At 63.8% G+C, this 20,788-nt stretch overlaps 2 protein-coding genes across 23 annotated transcripts; both read left to right on the top strand.

The window, feature by feature from the left end:
• Positions 1 to 1,299: 1,299 nt before the first annotated feature.
• NHLRC4 (NHL repeat containing 4) lies at positions 1,300 to 3,547 on the top strand. The gene is made up of 2 exons (XM_070567215.1): positions 1,300 to 1,572; positions 2,095 to 3,547. The coding sequence occupies exons 1-2, from the start codon at positions 1,418 to 1,420 to the stop codon at positions 3,074 to 3,076; spliced, it is 1,137 nt and encodes a 378-aa protein (XP_070423316.1). The 5' UTR covers positions 1,300 to 1,417; the 3' UTR covers positions 3,077 to 3,547.
• PIGQ (phosphatidylinositol glycan anchor biosynthesis class Q) lies at positions 3,447 to 20,613 on the top strand. Of its 22 annotated transcripts, none has more exons than XR_011524639.1 (13): positions 5,569 to 6,141; positions 7,240 to 7,395; positions 9,297 to 9,995; positions 11,832 to 11,963; positions 12,112 to 12,232; positions 14,264 to 14,390; positions 14,741 to 14,894; positions 15,022 to 15,133; positions 15,837 to 15,917; positions 16,564 to 16,678; positions 18,223 to 18,284; positions 19,136 to 19,676; positions 19,860 to 20,613. XR_011524639.1 is itself a non-coding variant. In XM_070567207.1 (12 exons), the coding sequence occupies exons 3-12, from the start codon at positions 9,307 to 9,309 to the stop codon at positions 19,286 to 19,288; spliced, it is 1,746 nt and encodes a 581-aa protein (XP_070423308.1). In that variant the 5' UTR covers positions 3,447 to 3,547; positions 7,240 to 7,395; positions 9,297 to 9,306; the 3' UTR covers positions 19,289 to 20,613. The 22 variants fall into 22 exon arrangements, 13 of the variants coding, with proteins under 13 accessions (XP_070423308.1, XP_070423313.1, XP_070423304.1 ...); XR_011524638.1 differs by having other exon boundaries at positions 5,908 to 6,141; positions 16,540 to 16,678; XR_011524644.1 differs by having other exon boundaries at positions 5,908 to 6,141; positions 16,476 to 16,678.
• The last annotated feature ends 175 nt before the right edge of the window (positions 20,614 to 20,788 follow it).

Raw genomic sequence — 20,788 nt, 5'->3', positions numbered from 1 at the left:
ATCACCACTGGGACACCTTCACTGGGCAAATGTCCCTGGTCTAGACATCTGAGGAGGCCAGGTCCCAGGCCTCCCTGCCAGGCATCCACCTCCAGACCGTGACCTGCCTCTGGGAGACTGCGTCCTTCCTGGGGGGCTGCAGTCTGGGGATAGAGTGGGGGGCTTTGCATTGGAGGGGTCGGAGCAGGGAGAGGTGGGCGTCGGGCCTGTGTGTCCATACGTCTATAGTGGGCAGGGACCCCTGAGTGTGCCCCCAGCCCCCGCGTCTGGCAGGGCAGCCCCAATGTCAGATTCACGCTGGAGGCTGCTCGCCTGTGGTTCAACGGAGCCCCACATTCTGTGGCCCAGCGCTGCTCACCCAGCGTGGCCTCCGCTGGGCCCCCGCCAGCCCCTGCGGCCGTGATAGGCATCGGTGGCCTTCACAGCTCGCTGCCTCCCTCCCAGCGCGGCCCAACTTGGCCTTTCCCACGGTGGGGGGGCGGGGACCGGGGGCAGGAGGGGAGAGGGGCCCCTGGGGACCCTCGCACCCAGCTAATCACTTTTCTCCCCGGGAGCTGGCCACGCCCCTGTGCCCACCCAAGAATGGCCCCAGGGAGGGCAGTTCCTGCCTGTGCCTGGCTCCCCACGCTGGGCCAGCCAGGCTGGGGCCAGTCACAGCAGGACCCGCGGCTGCCCCATTAACCGCGATGGGCAGCCGATAGCATTGGCCACCCGCCCCACCCTGGGGCATTCCGAGGCAGCGTCCAGAGCTGGGGTGCAGGCCGGCCAGGTGGGGAGCAGTGTGGTTGCAGACGGCGGCTGACCCCCCCACCTTCCAGGGACCTCTTAGAGGGGCTGCAGGGGGCTATGGGCTGAGTTAAGAGTGTCTGGAGAATCCCCAGGTCCTGAGTCTGAGGGAGACGCACACCTCCTTGGCCTTGTGTCAGCACCCTGATGTGTCACCGCACCCCAATTTCTTATCACCCACTGGGCAGACATGAGCCTGGCCCTGCTGGGGGACATCACTCCAGCTTCACAGGTGCAGAAATGGGATCAGAGAGACAGGACCCAAACTACCCAGTCGGGGGCGGCAAGATGGTCCCCTCACCTGGACCCTGGTGGGTGACCCAGCCAACAGGAAGGGGTGCAGCACCTTCCCCGAGGTCCCGACCCTGCAGTCCTGGAGGACGTCGGGCAGGGCTGCCGCACACACAGACATTTGCTGGCACCACCTGAGAAACAAGCCCACAAATTGCATTACAGGGGGTTGTGGCGGGCTCTGGGGGGTCCCTGGGAGCGGATGGCTGGGTGGACCATGAGCGGCATCCAGCCATGCAGGGGCAGCAGGAAGAATGTCCAGAGGCCAGTGCAAAGGCCCCAAGGCAGGAATGTAGCAGCACTGTGGAGTCCCTGGGGGGTTAGCAGCTAGCTGAGTGACATGACTCCGGAGAGCTCCCTTGGGCCGCTGCTCAAATGTGGCCACAGCCGGCGTCCTGCCCGCCCCCTCCCCCCAGCAGCTCCTCCCACTCTCTCAGGCTCTGGTTTCCAACAACAGAGACTGCAGGCACAACAGGGCCAGGAGCCTGCCCCCAGGTAGGAGATGCTCCCACCGGCCTCTTTGGGGACAGGGGAGGTGGAGAGTCCTATGAAAGGACCCCTGCCTCACATGCAGGGCGGAAGTGTCCCAGACTTTGTGGGGGCAACCTGCAGGGGCTCCCAAGAAGGGCTACTTTCCTGCCTGAAGGAAGAAGGGGTTCCATGGACAGATGAATTTGAGAAGCACTCCTCATCTGTCACCCCCCACTCCACCCGACCTCAGGACATCCCAGTGCCCTTGAGCTCATTCGGGCCCCAGGGCAGAACCCACGGTGACATTCGTGGGTTGTGTGTCTCCCAGAATTATCTCCTGGGGGCCTGGAGACATGGCTAGCTGCTCGGCTTGCAGACCAGGCCAAGCTCAGGACCTGGTGGAACTGAGTTCAGATCAGCTTCCCACTTCCCTGTGCCTCAGTTTCCTCGTCTGTAAAACAGGAGGATGCCAGCGCTGCCTGGAAGGGCACAGGGGGATCCACATGGCTGCTCCTTGGTGCAGAGGGGGTGTTATTTCTCTTCCAGCCCCAAACTTGGCCCAGCAGCAGGAACTCTGCTCAGAGAGGCTGAGTCTGCGATCTTGGCCCACCTGCCTGCCCTCCGGCCTCCTGCTCCACCTCCTGGGCCTCCCCCAGGCCAGCTGCCCCCCCGGGGCCTGCACCTCATGCTGGACCCGCCTGCAGAGCCCATTCGCTCCTGGCAGCCCCGGCTGCTGGGGCGGATCCCGGTGCCCGCAGGGGCTGCAGGCGGGCCCCGGGGCCTGCACTGCTCCCTGGATGGCCTGCTCTTCCTGACAGCTGGGGCTGCGCCCTGCGTCCATGTGCTGGACCTTGAGGGACGGTCCATCTGCCACCTGCCCTGCCACGTGCCAGGGGCTGGGACCTTTGTGCCCGAGGACGTGGCTGTGACGGCTGCTGGGCTCGTAGCAGTCAGCGACCTTGTCCACGGAGCTGTCCACGTGCTCCAGCACACTGCTCGAGCCCCACAAGGCCGCTGGGTGACAGTGGGCACCTTCCTGGCCCCCCGGGGGCTGGCCGTGGACGCCCTTGGCCGCCTCCTGGTGACGGACTATGTGCCTGGGGCCGTGCACAGCTTCACGTTGGGCCCTGCTTTGCAGCCGCTGGCCCCAGCCTCCGTGCTGGGTCTGCAGGGCCCCTGCTGGGTGGGCCCGGGGCCTGACGGGGGCCTCGCCGTGAGCGAGGAGTTTGGGGACGTGCGGCTGTTTGGCAGTGCCCACCAGCCCCTGGGTACCCTGGGGGGTCTGACGGGGCACACCTTTGGCAGCCCAGCGGGCGTGTGCACCGACGCTGAGGGCGGCGTCATTGTGGTGGATGAGCAGCGGCGCCAGGTGACCCTGTTCCCCCGAGCCGGGGCGCCCATCTGCCTGGTGTCCGAGGGGCTGAGAAGGCCCCTGGGTGTGGCCTGTGCACCCCAGGGCCAGCTCGTAGTGGCAGACGCAGGGGACGGCTACATCAAGGTGTACCAGTACCACTTGGAGCCAGCCTGACCCGGTGGGTCCTGGGCCACCATGGAGGAACAGTCAGGGCTGGTGGGGTCTGGCAGGGCTGCTGGCCGTGCCTTCCTGACCCTGCTCATTTGTGACACCTGCTGGGTCCGGCCAGGCTGGCCTCTTGTCTCCTACGTGCAGCGTTCCTGACGTCATCAGCAGCCACGAACCCACTGCCCCCGACTCCCCTGTGACCAGTTCAGTGGTCCGTTGCTCACTACCCCGTGTCCACTCAGGCCCGGCCCTGCTGGCTCCGGGCCCAGGAGGCCCAGGGTCTGGCCAGCTGGAGCCCGGGGATCTTGGGCGTGGTGGGCTGGCCGCCAGCACTTGCCCAGGAGCATCTCCCGCCCAGCGAGGCCCCTAATCAGACAGACACAGGCGGAGGGTGCGGCGGGGCGTGGCCCTCACTGTCCTCATTCACGCAGGCACCCCCAGTGCCCGGCCTCCTGCAGCGTCCCTGGGCCCAGCGAGGTAAGGGGAGGCAGAGAAGGGCGCTGGGGGCTCATGGCCAAATTGGGGCCTCCGTGTCTGCTCCTCCTGAGTGGGTATCTCGCGGCTGGGCCTTCGTTTCCTCCTCTGCCACCCAGGATGCAGCGGCTTGGTGCTCCCGGGGGGCCGAGGGCTCCGGTGGGTCCAGGAGAGGCTCCTACGAGGATGGAGCCCCTGCTGGAGGAGCGGGACAGGTGGGGAGCGCGGCCACGCTGAGTCCCAGGAGAGGTCCTGGGGGAGGGGATGCTCTGACCATCAGCAGGACATGGGGGCCTGTGTCCAGGCCACCGCCTCTCACACATCCCTGCCATGTGTCCTGGCCCTGCGGGTGGTGTGAAATGGGTCGGTGTAAGGAAGTGTGTGCAGTAGGCACTCAATAAAGGCTAGCCGTTACTGCTGGCATCAAGGCGTCGTTCCTGACACCTCCTGACGGTCAGATCAGACGGCCGCACCTTCGGGCTGCCCTCCCAGCCCAGCCCAGCCCATCTGGCCCTGGGACCCTGGGGGTGCCGCTCTGCAGAGGCTGGCGTGCGAGGGGGCCGGCCTGGAGCTGGGGGCTGGCACCTCGGAGTCCCACGCAGGACCTGGGGGCCATCACTCTGAGAGCATGGAGGCAGCCTGGGGACGGGACCCTCAAGAGCCCAGTCACTGCCCCTCAGAGGATGAAAGCAGGGAGGGGGGACTATGGGGCAAGGGTGTGGGGGACGCTGTGAGTGGACTGGAGGGGAGATAAGGAAGCTGGAGGGGACAAGGACGCTGAGGGGACAAAGATGCTGAGGGGGGACAAGGACGCTGAGGGGACAAGGATGCTGAGGGGGGACAAGGATGCTGAGGGGACAAGGACGCTGAGGGGACAAGGACGCTGAGGGGACAAGGATGCTGAGGGGACAAGGATGCTGAGGGGGGACAAGGATGCTGAGGGGACAAGGACGCTGAGGGGGGACAAGGATGCTGAGGGGACAAGGACGCTGAGGGGACAAGGACGCTGAGGGGACAAGGATGCTGAGGGGACAAGGATGCTGAGGGGGGACAAGGATGCTGAGGGGACAAGGACGCTGAGGGGGGACAAGGATGCTGAGGGGACAAGGACGCTGAGGGGGGACAAGGATGCTGAGGGGACAAGGACGCTGAGGGGACAAGGACGCTGAGGGGACAAGGACGCTGAGGGGACAAGGACACTGAGGGGACAAGGATGCTGAGGGGGGACAAGGACGCTGAGGGGACAAGGATGCTGGGGGGACAAGGATGCTGAGGGGGGACAAGGACACTGAGGGGACAAGGACGCTGAGGGGACAAGGACGCTGAGGGGACAAGGATGCTGAGGGGACAAGGATGCTGAGGGGGGACAAGGATGCTGAGGGGACAAGGACGCTGAGGGGGGACAAGGATGCTGAGGGGACAAGGACGCTGAGGGGGGACAAGGATGCTGAGGGGACAAGGACGCTGAGGGGACAAGGACGCTGAGGGGACAAGGACACTGAGGGGACAAGGATGCTGAGGGGGGACAAGGACGCTGAGGGGACAAGGATGCTGGGGGGACAAGGATGCTGAGGGGGGACAAGGACACTGAGGGGACAAGGACGCTGAGGGGACAAGGACGCTGAGGGGACAAGGATGCTGGGGGGACAAGGACACTGAGGGGACAAGGATGCTGGGGGGACAAGGACACTGAGGGGACAAGGACGCTGAGGGGACAAGGATGCTGAGGGGGGACAAGGACACTGAGGGGACAAGGACGCTGAGGGGACAAGGACGCTGGGGGGACAAGGATGCTGAGGGGGGACAAGGATGCTGAGGGGACAAGGACGCTGAGGGGACAAGGACGCTGGGGGGACAAGGACACTGAGGGGACAAGGATGCTGAGGGGGGACAAGGATGCTGAGGGGACAAGGATGCTGGGGGGACAAGGACACTGAGGGGACAAGGATGCTGAGGGGGGACAAGGATGCTGAGGGGACAAGGATGCTGGGGGGACAAGGACACTGAGGGGACAAGGATGCTGGGGGGACAAGGATGCTGAGAGGACAAGGATGCTGAGGGGGGACAAGGACGCTGAAGGGACAAGGACACTGAGGGGACAAGGATGCTGAGGGGTGACAAGGACACTGAGGGGACAAGGGTGCTGAGGGGGGTACAAGGATGCTGAGGGGACAAGGACGCTGAGGAGGACAAGGACGCTGAGAGGGACAAGGACGCTGAGGGGACAAGGACGCTGAGGGGGACAAGGATGCTGAAGGGACAGGGACAGCGAGGGGGAACAAGGATGCTGAGGGAACAAGGATGCTGAGGGGGCACAAAGAGGCTAGGGGACAGGACGCTGCTGCGCCCGGGCCGCCTGCTCCAGAGCGGGAACGTTGCGCACCCGGAACGTTCGGGCAGGGCCGGCGGCAGCTCGGGGACCTTTGGGACTGGACCGTCGCGCGGCAACGCCGGCGCCGGCGGAAATGGGGCTTGCGTCCCGCGGAGCGGCCGCGGCGGGGTGGGGGCCGCGAGTGCTGCCGTCTGCCCCGCCCGCCCGACGCCGGCCGCAGCCCCGTCCCGATCCCGCTGGCGCGCGTGGCCCTGGGCGGCAGCCGGTGAGCGCTCGCGGAGGGCGGAGCCCTGCGGTGGCGGCTGAGCTGGCGGGTGGCCCCCGGGGCCCGTCCCTCCCAGAGCCAGTCCCTCCCGGAGCCGTCCTCCGTCCCCTTCCCCCGCGGAGCCTGTCCGCCCCCATGCCCCCTTCCCTGGGGCCCGTTCCTCCCTGCAGCCTGTCCCCCCGGGCCCATCCCCCGCCTCTCCCGGGGAGCCGTCCCTCCGCGGAGGACATCCCAGCCCAGGGAGGCCACAGGACCCGTGGCAGCACCGTGCTCCTAGGGGTCCGGTCCCCACCTCCCGGGCGTGCAAGGGGCTCATGTGCTCCCCCTGACCCACCCACCAGGCAGGGCCTGTGAAAGGACATCAGCGGGATGGAGCTGCAGCCCGCGATTTACAGTTGTGCCTGACTGCAGAGGGGAGGAAAGACAGAGCCCTGATCACCTCCGTTCTCCTGAAATGGAGGGACAAGCACTGTCACCCACTGCAAGACAGTTGTCCCTGTCCTCTCTGAAACACAAGGGGCATGGAGTGACAGGTGTCTCTGAGCTCTGGAGGAGCAGTAATGGGGAAGTCCCCGGCCCTGTGACTTCAGAGTCAGCCATGCCGGGAGGGGAGGGGAGTACAGCCTCCACTTCCTGAGGTCCACTCGACCTCAGGGTCTGTGGGGAGGGGCATCCCAGAGACCCGGGTACCTGACCCGTCTGAGGAGGACCTGGCTGGTCCAGGGAGGATCCCGCCTGTCCAGGCAGGGCCTGGCCCTTCTGGAAAGGGGCTGTTCTTAACAGAGGAGGCTGTCCAGGCACATGCCCTGTTGGGCATCACAGCCTTTGAAGACGCGCATGTTGTCCAAGTCACTGCCCCGCTTTCCTGCCTGCCCCCTGCTATCGACCACCTGCTCTTTCATCTTCCCCTGCCTGTCTGATCTGAGCAGCCTTCTTTGTGTCGGTTGCTCCCGGAGGCAGAGGTGGGAGTGGGGCTGGGGGTTTGGCCTGTGATTTGTTGAGTTCTCTCTCACTACCCCACGGACAAGAAGAACATCAACTTCTGCCCTCCGCTCTTCTTCCTTAGACGTGAAGAACCGCTGCTTTTTAATTTTTTAGGTAAACTTTGTAGAAGAAGTGTAATACACACAGAGAAGGCGCACAAATCACCTGTGTGCAGCTCGACGAGCTTTCCCAAAGCGAACGCACCGTGTGAGCGGCTCCCGAGGGCGTCTGTTCACTCTCAGCCAGTCGTGTTCTTTTCCGACAGGAGCGGTGAGCCATTTTCCTTAGCTCCTGTGAAAGGAGGCCCCAGGCAGAGTGTGATGGTGTCGGTGGGCTGTGCTGGTCCCGACAGGCTGGACTGAGAGGCTTGGACCGTGCCAGCTGGTCCCCCATGGTGGTTACCAAGCCAGCCATGCCACGGCCCTCACAGGCACAATTGCCCTGTCCAGGGGGCAGTCCCTGCAGAGGGTCAGGAAGACAAGTTGGCCCTTGATGCCCTTGGTGGTGGCCACAGGGATTTGGCATGTGCTGCCGTCGGGCTCTGGGCCTTCCCCTGCCAGTGCCCGCTGTTGCTTGCCCTCCATGGTCACTGGGGGGGCGGGGCATTTGGGAGTCCTACTGCTGCTCGACTCAGAGGGATCCTTTTCACTTGGAATCCACAGCTGTGAGAGGTCCCTTTAACAAGCTGGCCTGAGAGGCCTCGACCCCTAGGCCGGGTCTGGGCTGCTGTAGATGGGCTACTGCAGTGGGGGAAGGCAGCTGCCCCAGTGGCCTCTTAAGCCGTGAGTGTTTATGAACCCCTCCCAGAGCCCCCTGACACTCAGGAAGGGGGTCCCTGCACCTTTCACAACGCCGCCCTGTCCCAGCTGTGCCGAGGGCCTGGGAGCAAAGGGGCGCTGGAGGCCCAGGCTCAGTCTGAGGCCTGTATCCCACCCTCAGGTGTGGGCTCTCACTTGGGGGTCTTAGCTCAGGGCGGCCACTCTGCCCTTTGTGCCGAGGTGGGGGCAGGCAGTGTCTGAGAAAGGCATGCCCCCAGGCGAATCCCCTCAGCACCCTGCTGCCCATCAGGCCCCATCTTGGGGGACTTGGGGAGGAGTGAGGTGCTAGCTGAGAACCCCACATCCCCAGTGAGCTTACTTCTGGACAAGCCAAGGCTCAGGTCCCACAGAATTCAGGAATCACGGCCGCTTGGGGCTGTGCCTGCTGCTCAGAGGCCTTGTGAAGGTTGGGAGAGGCCAGAAGGCCGGTGTCCCCTTAGCCTGCGGGATCTCCCCATTCTCCAGGGCTGGCGGACTTCCTGCCCCATTTCTAGATGACTCCCCGGTGGGAGGGATGCTCCCGAAGGAGGCGCTCAGCTGTGACAAGAGGACACTCCCTTGCTCGGAGCCCTGCCCTGAAGTGGCAGGTGCAAGGACTCCTCCTGGGAAGGGTGGGCAGGCCAGAGGCCAGAGGCCTGGAGGGTCAAGAGAGGAAGAAGCCCCCTGAGCACCGAGAGCCGAGCCTAAGCCTGCTCCCCGAGCGCCGAGGCTCCTCTGGGGCCTCACTGGGCAGGGGTGGGCTCGGGGCACCTGCACCAGTTCCCAGGGCCGCTGGCAGTGTGCACGCGCCTGGCTTCCCTTGGACAGCAGCAATTTGTTTAAATTTTCATTTTATTCTTGCTCACTTAGTAAGTAAATCAAGTTTCGTTAGAGTTTGAGTTTGTATTAGTTTAATTGTTAATGAGATTGTACGTTTTCCCATGTGCAACGCATAAAAAGCCCTAATCAGGTTCCTCAAAAACAGAAACAAAACCTTTGTGTGCCCGCACACCCTGTGAGTGGTCCTGAGCAGGTTGTAGAACCTCGCCCTGCTTCAGCCTGCTTGTCTCTGAAATGAGGGAGTGTGTTGACCTGCCTTGGGGTGGGGACAGGGGCACTCCGGGCTGGGCCTGCACTCACAGCAACCCAGGGTGGAGGTAGGGGCAGTACCCGAGGGAGACGGACAGCAGGGAGCCCCCACCAGCCTCTGCGACCAAACCCAGAGCGGGGTCGCCCCGGTCCACGGGTCCTGTGGCCACGTAGATGTGTCCTTCAGGGCAGTCTGTGACACCGTGGCTCACGGCCTGCAGCGACAGCACTGCCAGCCACGCAGGGGTCATCAGTTCTGAGCTGAGCCTCTCCCGTCTCTTCCAGCATTCCCAGCATGGTGCTCAAGGCCTTCTTCCCCACATGCTGCGCCTCAGCGGACAGCGGCCTGCTGGTTGGACGGTGGGTCCCGGAGCAGAGCAGCGCTGTGGTCCTGGCTGTGGTGCACTTTCCCTTCATCCCGATCCAGGTCAAGGAGCTCCTGGCCCAGGTGCAGCAGGCCAGCCGGGTAGGTGTGGCCGTGCTGGGCACCTGGTGCCACCGCCGGCAGGAGTCCGAGGAGAGCCTAGGCCACTTCCTAGAGGGCCTGGGTGCCATCTTCTCCCACGAGCCCTGGCTGCAGCTGTGCCGGGAGAGGGGCAGCAAGTTCTGGAGCTGCAAGGCCACCCACCGGCAGGTGCCCGCCTCCCTGGGTGCCCCTGGCCAGGACCAGGTCATGCTCATCTTCTATGATCAGCGCAAGGTGCTGCTGTCCCAGCTGCACCCACCTGCAGCTCTGCCTGACCACCAGGCTGGGGATGCCACGGCCAGTGCTGGGGGCCTGGCTGCTGTCTTTGACACTGTGGCACGCAGTGAGGTGCTCTTCCGAAGTGACCAGTTCGACGAGGGTCCCGTGCGGCTGAGCCACTGGCAGTCAGAGGGCGTGGAGGCCAGCATCCTTGTGGAGCTGGCCAAGCAGGCTTCGGGGCCCATCTGCCTGCTGCTGGCCTGCCTGCTGTCGCTCATCTCAGCTGCCAGCACCTCCCGGTAGGTGCCCACCCCCTGGTGTGCAGGGAGCACAGAGGCCCAGACGGGCCCTTCTGAGGCTCCCAGCTGCCCCCTGCATGTCCCATACTCTCTCCCCTGGTATCTCAGAGGACCACCTGGTAGTGGCTGCTATTCTGGTGCCCCTTGCTCCCAGGGCAGAGCCAGGCTTCCTGGCAACCTCAGTAGGGATGTGGGGCCCACCAGGTAGGGGTACAGGGTGAACCTTAGGGCGCTCGGCCCTGAAAGGGAAACCAGATGATGAGCAGACCCAGTTGTTGCCCCGCAAGGCCTGCCGTGTGTCCTGCCTGGGAGTCGTTTGTCCCTCTGAAGGCACGTAGGCCGCCCGCTTCCCTGGCCCCGGCACTCGCGGGAGAGGCAGGCCTAGAGGCTGTGGAGTGGTGTCCATTCACTGACAGCCGTGGGTGTGGGGTGGTGGTCCCCAGCCTCAGCGGCTCTCCAGGATCCCCTGGAGCACTCCTGGCTGTGGGCCGAGGGATTGTAAAAGCCCCCGAGGGCCCTGGAGAGTGGTGGGGTATTCTGGCTGGTTACCCAGGGCCGGAGCTGGGCTGCAGGGGCCCTCTCTCCCTGGTGGCACCACCCAGTGGGGAGCAGCTGTGCTACACCCTTGGGCGTCCCTCCCCTAGATCCAGGCGTTCAGGCTGTCAGGGTTAGGGACTGGCCTCACCTGCTCAGCGGGGGCTCCGGGAGCCCTCTGTCCTGTCCTGGCAGAGAGCCCTGGGCAGCTGTGTGTGGACACTGCCTGGGGTTGTGGGAGCCACCGGGGCCCTTGACATGAGAGCTGGGTTTGGGAGCCTCAGGACTCCCTTGGAATGAATTACGTGAAGGTGTGTTTGGGCTGAGGTGCAGTTTTGGGGAGAGAAAGTCCTAGACTTTCCTCGACTTTCAAAGGGCCCAAGAAAGGCTAAGAACTGCTTGTGTGCCCCCCATCCTGCAGTGCCTGTCCAGCAGCTGTTGGTCAGTGACCAGTGGTGACATTCACGCCAGGCATAGCAGTCGCTCGGCAGGAGCTGAGCCCCCCGCCCCGCAGGGCAGCCACAGGGATGCTGTTGGCCCCAGTCTGCCCAGGGCTGGTCTGAGTCTTGGGGAGACCTCTGCACGGGCGGGGGGTTTCTGCTTGATTGGAGTCGGGGGTGCGGGATGCGTTTTCTTCTCAGAATTGGTTCCGAGTCACTTGGTTGAAGACACAGGCTTTCAACCTTCCAAGATCAAGACCTCCTCCCTCCTCCTGAGGGTCCAAGCCTGGCTGGTGGTGGCCCTGCACTTTGCAGGAGCCCTTTGGGTCCGTCCTGCCACGGTGGGCTCTGCACAGAGACCAGGTGCACGGCACTCTCTGTACCTGTGCTCATGAACACCTCCCCTCGGTGTCCAATCGTCTGGAGGCGTCTCGGGGCTTCCTTTCTCTGTGAGAAGTCAGTCTCCTTGGGCAGCCAGAGACTTGACGAGGGTGCCAATTGGGCAGGACAGGGTGTGTGTGGCAGGAGGCACCTTAACATCCACTCCTGGGCGTGGTCTTGGCACTCGCTCTGGGTGTTTCTGGGTCAGCGCTTTCTGACCCAGAGGAGGTTGAGTTGCCAACTCATGCACTGTGACCCCTGCCAGGCAGTCTGCCTAGGCCCTCCCATTTGTGTCCCTGCCCTGCTGAGTTCAGGAGTGTGACCTTCGGTGTCTGGGGCCACCAGGGCCTTGGGCCAAGCCTGGCCTGACCCTTCCCCTCTGAATGGTGAGGTGTGCTGGGGAGAGCCGAGGAGGCCCTGGCTCCCTGGTGGACAGAGCCCCAGGAGGAACTGAGGCCCTGCCTTCTCTGCTCCTTCCCAGGGTGTTCAAGCTGTGGCCACTCTCCTTCATTTGGAGCAAACTCTCCACATGTGAGCAGCTCAGGCACCGGCTGGGGCAGCTCACGCTCATCTTCAGTACCCAGAAGGCCGAGAACCCTGCCCAGCTGATGAGGTGCGGCCTGCCCTGGGTCTCCTCCACAGCGGCCAGACGCACCTCGGTCCCCAGCCCTCCCCACCCCTTCTCTGCACCAAGCCCACCATGCTGACACTTCCGGCCAGGCAGCCCTCACCACCCATTCTCATTGGACCTCTCCTTCCAGGAAGGCCAACATGCTTGTGTCCGTGTTCCTCGACGTGGCCCTCGGCCTTGCGCTGCTGTCCTGGCTTCATGGGAAGGACCGCATTGGGCAGCTGGCCGATGCCCTTGTCCCCGTAGCTGACGTAAGTTGGTTAGGGTGGAGCCAGGTCTGGACTCAGAGCACCTGTTTCCCAGGGGTGGGGGGTGGGGCCCTTCCTGGGAGCAGCAGAGGCCCCTCAGCTGGCCAGAGCCCCTCTTTCCTTCCACTCGGTCGGGCCAGTAGAGCAACCCTCGTCCCTGACCCCAGACAGGTCACCTAGGAGCCATGGTGTCTCTCAGGGTCCCAGGGCTGCACAGACTCCTGCCTGCTAGGTTCCCAACCTCCCACTCTGGGTCACATCTCCCCTGGCCTCTACCTTGCCTTCCTGAAGGTGGTCGTGTCTGGGGGACACGTCGTGTTGAGGCTTTTAGGGGGAGCCCACCACCCCTGCCAGGCCCCGTGTCACGCATCCCTGTCCCTCTTGCCCCCATGTCGTTTGTGCAATCCTGGCTCTTTGGGGCAGCTGGCTTTTAGCTTGGGCCCTCTGCATGGTCAGCATCGTGGAAACCTCCCCTATGTCCAGGCTGTCTCTGCGGTCGAGTTCGGGCCTCCCACCCTTAGGCAGTCATGCAGCTCCCAGCATTGATTCTGCAGTCCCCTCCTTTGCTGTGCTCCTCAACTGCCCCTGCACAGTCTGTGCAGCATTTCCAGGGCCTGGGTACCACCCTCCCCTCCTCTGCCCCCACGGTCACCCTCGCAGTATCCACCCTGCTGCATTTCTGCATCGTCTCCACGCCTTCAGCTTCTCTGTCTCCCTTCTCAAAGCCAAAAGCCCTCTGGTGGGAGCTTGTCTTCCAGCTTAGGGCAGTCCCTCTGGCCCCTCAGGCCATCCCTAGGCCTCTGTGGGGGGCCTCCTAGCTCTGGGTGTGGTCGAGCAGCTGAGGCCTGGCTGGATGGTCCTTGTGGGCTCAGCCTCTGCCTGCTGTCATCAGCGTCCAGCCACCGGTGTGCACTGGAGCTGCTTGTAGCCAGGCCAGGACCCCGTGGGGCAGGAGCCCTCACAGGCCAAGTCCCCATGGCTTCTCGGGGAGGCCTGGGCCCAGAGGAAGAAGGAAGGAAGAAGGCTGGTGGCTGGGAAGGGGGCTCGGCTGCCTCACCTTCGCTCCTGCACACTCTGCCTTTTGGCCAGCTTCATCCTAGACCTCCCTTTTGCAAAATTGCTCAGAAGTATAAATATTTAATTTAAAAATGAAAGCCTCTTCCTGCCGCCAAGCTCTTGTCCTTTAAATATTAGATAAGCTCTATTTATAAAGAGCGTTCTGTTCCTCTTCTCACTGCTCCTGACATGGCTGAGGTCTTCACACAGGGTTGGGAGAGGCCTGCATGGTGGCGGGAGGGGGTGGCGGACTCTGATGATGGGGCCTCAGGAGTGGTGACGAGGCTGGGGGTCCTCAGGGCCTGCCCACTGGGGCCAGCACAGTGCCCAGACATCCACTTTCCTCTTGGGGTGGCCAGACGCTGGTCAGCTTCCCTGCCCATTTGTGAGGGTCCTCATGCCATCTCTGGCCCTTGCTCAACATTGTCCTTGATTCTCAGTTCCCATCTGTCCTTCCCTCAAGGGGACCCTCCAGCCCTCCCACCTGCTACTTCAGCCCCTGACAGGCTGGACACTCTCATGCTACCCGAGGCCACCCACCTAGGGAAGGCCCGGGACTCTGATGGCAGGTGGTGGAGTGGGGACCTCGGTCGTGGAGGACTGAGTGGGCCCACGGGCTCCCCCAACAAGCTGCCTGGTGAGCTGGAGTCAGTGCTATGTCAGGCATCTGGGCCAAGGGCCTGAGTGATGAGAGGAGGGAAGGACGCCTCGTGTGGAGGTTGATGTCCATCAGAGGCCATGTGTCCAGTGGGCCAGGGCAGCCTGTCGGCCTCGTAGGTCATGACTCTGAGCCCCGAATCCCAGAGCATCTGTGGAGAGGTTCCGTGGCGGACAAGTGTGGGCACCCCCTGGGCCTGTGATGTCAGGAGGCAGCAGTCCAGAGACCTGGAGGAAGGAGCTAGGTCTGCCTTGGCGCTGCCCAGACTGGCAGCCGTGGGGCCAGTCTGTGGACAAGGCGCCCCTCCTGTGTCCTCACAGCACGTGGCCGAAGAGCTGCAGCATCTGTTGCAGTGGTTGATGGGCGCACCTGCTGGGCTCAAGATGAACCGGGCGCTGGACCAGGTGCTGGGCCGCTTCTTCCTGTACCACATCCACCTGTGGATCAGTGAGTGCTGGCGGCCAGCAGGGGGCTGGGCTGGTTGGGCGGGACTTCGCCTGGCCCCAGTGACTTCCAGTTCGGCTCCTGAAGCCTGTGCCCCTATGGACACAAGCATCAGCTGAGTGGGGCAGGGGGGCCCAAGCCAGGCCCCACCCCTTGGTCCCTGCTTCCTCCCCTCCCAGCATCCTGCATGTGTGGAGCCCTCCTGTGCTGGGCTGGCTGCTCGGCCATCCGGGCCTGCAGCATAGTCTGTCCCTCGGTTTCCAGAAGCCTCGGGCTCTCATCCTCAGTGAGGACTTGAGGGGGACCAGGGTGTCCCTGGGTGCCCCCCTCAGGGCCAACCCCCATCCCGCCAGGCTACATCCACCTCATGTCCCCCTTCATCGAGCGCATCCTGTGGCACCTGGGCCTGTCAGCCTGCCTGGGCCTGACGGTGGCCCTGTCCATCCTGTCGGACATCATCGCCCTCCTCACCTTCCACATCTACTGCTTCTACGTCTACGGTGCAAGGTGGGTGTGTGCTCCCTCGTCTGCAGGCTGCCCGGGCAGCCCTCCAACCCGGGGCACCATGGACAGGCTTCTGGGGCTGGGTGGGTGCAGGGTGGCGTGGCGCCCTGACAGCTCCCATGCCCTGTAGGCTATACTGCATGAAGATCTGTGGCCTGTCCTCGCTCTGGCGTCTTTTCCGGGGGAAGAAGTGGAACGTTCTGCGCCAGCGGGTGGACTCCTGCTCCTACGACCTGGACCAGGTACTGGGCAGGATTGCAGGGGAGGGGGCACCCCGGCCCTGACTGGCCAGCGTGACCACAGCTGATCATCTCCCAGCTCCAGTCGGGCTGGCCCCTCTGAGTGGGCCTGGCCAGTGCAGCTGCTTAGGTGCCATGAGTGGGCAGCCACACTCCTGTCCTATAGCTCCCCTGCCACAGGGTCAGCATCGACCTTGCAGGACATGGGGAGTCTGCGATGGGTAGGGTGCACTGGGGCCCTCAGACAGACAGAACCTTGACCCAGGTAGGAGACAGACCCTGCTCTCAGGGTGCCGCAGGGCCCCAGGGAGCCACCAGACAGTAGTGGCCAGGCACAGAGCCTTAGCTTGCTCAGACCTGACACTTGGCCCTCGGGCGCCGTCCTCCAGGGCACGTTTCTTCTGCCTGACTTCCACAACTCTCCTGTCTTTGGTGTGCATGGCTGCACACCTGAGGGGCTGGTCCTGTCTCCCCTTGTGTCGCCAAATCTGGAGGGCACACAGACGCACCCCTCCCAGTACTGAGAAAGCTGTTATGAGCGGGCTCTCCTGAGTTGTCTCAGGAAGCCAGTGTTCTGCCAGCAGGTGTCCTGTTTTTGCTCAGTTACAGGATGGGCTTGGTGGGGATGGGCAGCGGGATGTGGCTGGTGCTAGTGGGGCTGTCCCCTGGCCTGGGCCATGCTGATCTGGTGTCCTTCTCCTGGCAGTTGTTCATCGGGACTCTGCTCTTCACCATCCTGGTCTTCCTCCTTCCTACCACGGCCCTATACTACCTGGTGTTCACCCTGGTGAGCGAGCACCACGCACCCTGGGTGTGCGGGGCGTGGCATCTGGCCCATGGGCCTTGCCCACAGTGTTTGGAGGGGTCACTGCCAGCTCTGGCTGCCAGTGGGCATACGTGGGCAGGCCATCTACCCCTGCAGGCTATGTGGGGTGTGACCGTTCTGGATTCTGGGCAGTGTGTGCTGGGCCCTGGAGCAAGCAGGGGTCCTATGCTGGGGGGACACCACCTGCTGCTCTGGGACATGCAACTGGGTGTGTGGAGGCCAGGACCCATGATGGGCGGGTCATGGTGGTGGTCTCCTCTTAGTGCCTGGTGCGGGGTCGAGGCGCACAGACGGAAGGGCACGGCACCCAGGTGGCCCAGGCTAAGGGCCAGTGGCATGTTCCCTGGATCAGAGTGCCGTCTCCTTTGACCCGTGGGAGAGCCGACTGTTCCCCGCCTACTGCTTCCCTGCCACCTCGTGTTTAGGCCTCAGGTTCAGGGTGGAGCCTGTGCCCTCGGTGTGTGGGGGGCATGCTCTCCCCCAGGCTCTTGTACCTGGTCACCTTTCGTTGTGGCCCAGCACGATTCGGCTGCTTTGCTCGTGAGTGTGCCGGCATGGCTCTAGCCACGGGCCTGGCTCCGAGGCCCTGAACACCATCTGTGTGCAGCTCCGGCTCCTGGTGGTCACTGTGCAGGGTCTGATCCATCTGCTCGTGGACCTTGTCAACTCCCTGCCGCTGTACTCACTCGGCCTCCGGCTCTGCCGGCCCTACAGACTTGCAGGTAGGTCTGCATGCTGGGCAAGCGGGCAGGGAGGACAGAGAGCCCCAGTTCTGGGGTGGCTGCTGGACCAGCTGCCTGCAGTGAGCTGGAGGGAGTGGGCCCACCTGGCACCCAGGTTCAGAGGCCACAGAGGCAGCTCTCGTTTCTGCCACCCTTTTTTGTGACAAGCGTGAACATTTGCCCTGAGGTCTGCCCGCAGGAACATAGTGGTGCCTGAATGTGGCTCAGAGAGGATGCAGCCCCATGTGGTCATGTGGAGCTCCATGTGCCTGCTGGTGCCCCTCAACCTTGGAGGGGACAGGCCAGGGTGGAGGACGCCGGGCTGGCCACCTCCATATGATGGGAGCACCCTCCTGCCCCACCCCCAGCACACCACTGCCTGCAGGACAACAGCCACCATCCCAGCTGCCCTGGCCGTGCCCTCTGCAGGTGGCTGGCCCTGTTTGCAACCACTGGGTTGGCCAGACACCTCTGAGGGGAGACTGGCCCCACTGGTCACAGGGTTGTGGGTTGGCCTATCTGGTTCAGGGGCTTTGAATGTATCAGGGAACTTGGGGAGTTCCTGGCACAGCTTCTGTCGAGCAGCTGTTCAGATGGCCCCCAAGGTGACCAGCATGCCCAGGAGGCCCTGCACCCCGTTTGCAGCTGGGCAGCTCGGGCCACACACCAAAGCTCATGGCAGCTGCTCCTGGCAAGTGTGGAGCCAGAGGACATGAACGTGTACGTTCCGTGGGCTTGGACCTGAAGGCTGCCTGCTGGATACACTCAAACCCTCTTTCCAAGGCATTTTCCCCGCAGACCCCCAGGTGGCCGAGGCCAGGGACCCAACTACAGCACTGCCCACCTCACTTGGCTCCCAGCCTCCACTGACACCCCAGCATGCCAGGTCCAGGCAGGTGGAAAACCCAAGAGCCAGCACCTTCCTCCCCAGCCCGCGGCTCCCAGCCAGAGCAGAGTCGTTTTAACTCCACTTGAAAGGCCACAGATGCCGCTGCCTCTTTTCTTCACTGACTTTGCCTTGGGGCCTCTTCATCAATTGATAATTAGCTTCTCTTTTCAAGAACCTTCTGCCTTGGGAATCCCCAGGCTTGAGAGCCCAAACTGCGGGCCAAGAACCTGGTGGGTCCCCGAGCCATGTACGCAGAAGTTAGAAGACGTTTAGATGCCAGCAGGGTGGCCGCCGCCTAGCAAGTGCCCCATCTACTCTGTGGGAAAACCCACATCCCGTCCGGAAAGCAGCGTAGCCTGTGCTCCTGCCACCTGGCCGGCTCTGCCATACCTGCCAGGCCCTCGGCTGCTGTCTAGGTGAAGCTTGGCAGCAGGCATTCATAGCGGTCAGGCAGCCAGCTCAAACAGGCAGACGGAAGGAGACGAGGGGCCCCGGTGGCCTGCAGCCCTCTGAGTGCTGCTCTGAGATGAAGGCCCGGTGCCGTCGGAGCCCCTCTGTCAGCTACAGACATGAGGACGGAAGGGGCTGCCTCAGGGCCCTGGGAGCCCTGGGAGGGCTGCTGCTCGCCCTCATGGGCACCTTGCTCTCCTTGCAGCCGGCGTGAAGTTCCGAGTCCTGGAGCACGAGGCTGGCAGGCCCCTCCGCCTCCTGATGCAGGTAGGGCTCCATGGACCCCTCACACTGCTGCCTGTGGGCAGGCCCCCACCCGCCGTGGTGCTGCCATGTTCCAAGGCAGCTAAGATCAGAGCCCCTCTGTGCTGCCCTGGGTGTGGGGCCTGTGTGGGGCTGTGGGGCGACTCTCCCACCCCCTAGGTCTCTGGGCACTGTGACCCGCTCTGCCTGCAACTTCCCTCAGCAGGGCCTGATCCCCTGTGCTGTCAGATGCCTGCAGCCACCCCAGGTCCTGCCTGCGTGGCCCTGTGTCCCTGTCTCCTGTCCTGGGCCCCACGGGCTCCCTTTCCAGGCAGGATGGCACGTACTTAGGACACATAGGCGTTCTCTGTTGGGCTCCTTTATCGGAAACAGTTTTGGGGGCCCTGGTGCGAGAGGGAGCAGGTGGGTTACTAGGTGACTCGCTGGCTGCCAGGTGTCAGGTCCTGGCAGGCAGGGTTGGCCTGAGGGTAATACCTAGCAGCCTGCTCATGTCTTGGGGAGAAGCCAGATGCTGAGGCAGCCGGGGCCCTGTGTGGTTTTCTCGGGGTACAGTGTGTTCCGAGTCCCACCCAAGGAGGCTCCTGGGAGCTGAGTGAGTCCTGGGATGGAGGGGTCTGCGCCCCACCAGCCCGGCCTGCCTCCCCTCCCTGCAGCCTGCCCAGAGCAGAGCACGCCTAGCCGCACCCTACGCCCCCTCCTGAGTTGCTCCCCTGCCCCCTATGTCTGGACAGGGCTGGTCCTGCCCCACACTCGTCCAGCCTAGGGACCCCCCGAGTGCCCACCAGGCCCTGAGAAGTCAAGCCCCAGGGAGCTGGGGGCCAGGCCCTGGCTAAGCGCTGCCCTTGTGTCTCCAGATAAACCCACTGCCGTACAGTCGTGTGGTGCACACCTACCGCCTCCCCAGCTGTGGCTGCCACCCCAAGCACTCCTGGGGCTCCCTGTGCCGCAAGCTGTTCTTCGGGGAGCTCATCTACCCCTGGAGGCAGAGAGGGGACAAGCAGGACTGAGGGGCTCTGGCCATTGGCCCACCTAGCACCAACGCCCAACCACAGTCAGCCCTCCACACTGCCAGGGTGCTGCTGACCATCGGGCAGCTTGCGTCCCACATGGTGGCTGGGCCCCGCTCTTTGCCTTCCATGCCCCCAGCTGTCTGGGGCCTCCACAGGCCCTGCTGGGGCCCTGCCTGTCACATCTCCCAACTCCGAGGTCGTGGGGGTGGTGAGCAGGAGGATTCAGGGGTGGCCAGCCAGGCCAGCCAGCCTGTACTCCATTCCTAGAACTGTTTGCCTTGGGACCCCTTCCTGATCTATTGTGATGGCACTGTTAACCCAGTGCCCACCAGCCCCCCAGGAGCCCTGCCCTGCCCCCTCACCTCACTTCCAGACCCCTGGCAAGGTTTGTAGAACCCCCACCTCTGCCCACCATGCCCGTTCCTGGTGGGGTGTGCTGGCAGGTCTTCCTGGTTGCTCCCCAGTGGCCACACCCTGTACTGGGGCAGAGGAACCCCTCCCAGATGTACTCAACGGTCCTTGAGACTCTGACCTGCAAGTATCTCCTCCCTTTGGGGTTTTTCTGCAGGGTGCACTCCTGGGTCCCTGATATCTTCCAGCTGCCTCAGTGGCACAACGGCCAGTCAACCTGGGGATCCAGGCAGCTGCTGACGCCAGCCTAAACCTGCAGCCCCAGTGAGCAAGGGCCCTCCGGGAAGCTGGGTGGCAGCGCTCCTCATGCCTGAGTTCTTGGTGCTCCCCGGAGAGATTTCTTTGCAGGAGGAGCCACTCGCAGGCCTTTGGGAGGCCCTGTGTGCAGCCAGGCCATGTGGGGTGCCTGAAGCTGCCTTGTTGGAAGCCAAGCACCTGCCCACCTGGCTGCCCCATTCCTGCCCTGTGCCCCACAGGAATAGGCCCCTTGGGCAGATCTTCATTCCCCTTCACTGGCTCCTCAGGGAAGCAGGCAGCTCCTGGGCAGATGCTTCTGCAGCACCCCCTGGGCAGGGGCGGGGGTGTCCAGCACTGTGGCTGCGTCTGCCTGCTGGCTGCCAGCAGAATCTAAGTGTGAGTGAGCCCCGGAACCTGGGGGAGGAGGCCTGGAGAGGTAGAGGGTGTCACGTGTGGCTTGTCATCTTGGAGTTGGAAACATCCGTAGGCAGGGGGCCAGTGCTCCCTGTCCATCATGGGCACTTGGGACTGTCCACCTCTGCTGCCTGAGCCTTGGTGCAGGCCACAGTGGGGGGCCCTGAGCAAGTCCCCACCAGCTAGAGTCAGGCGGGACAGGTCCCGATTCTGCCTTTTTGTGCTGTGACAATAAAGCTTCCCGCGTGTTTGGAGTGTGAGCTGTGCCTTCCAGTAGCCACACGGGCCGTGAGTGTGGGAAGGCCCTCACTGTGGCCGCACACCTTCTGCCCCAGGTGGGGATGGGGCGGGGCCCAAGGGGTGCTGGGACAGCTGGCCCCCCATTTGTCCTGAAATGATGACCAAGCCACGGGGCACTGGGCACCCTGTACCCTG

This window comes from Equus przewalskii, chromosome 12, assembly GCF_037783145.1.
Source record: "Equus przewalskii isolate Varuska chromosome 12, EquPr2, whole genome shotgun sequence".
Lineage (NCBI taxonomy): Eukaryota > Metazoa > Chordata > Mammalia > Perissodactyla > Equidae > Equus > Equus przewalskii.
Note: the sequence above shows the minus strand (reverse complement) of the source record. Positions and strands in the feature narration are given on the sequence as shown.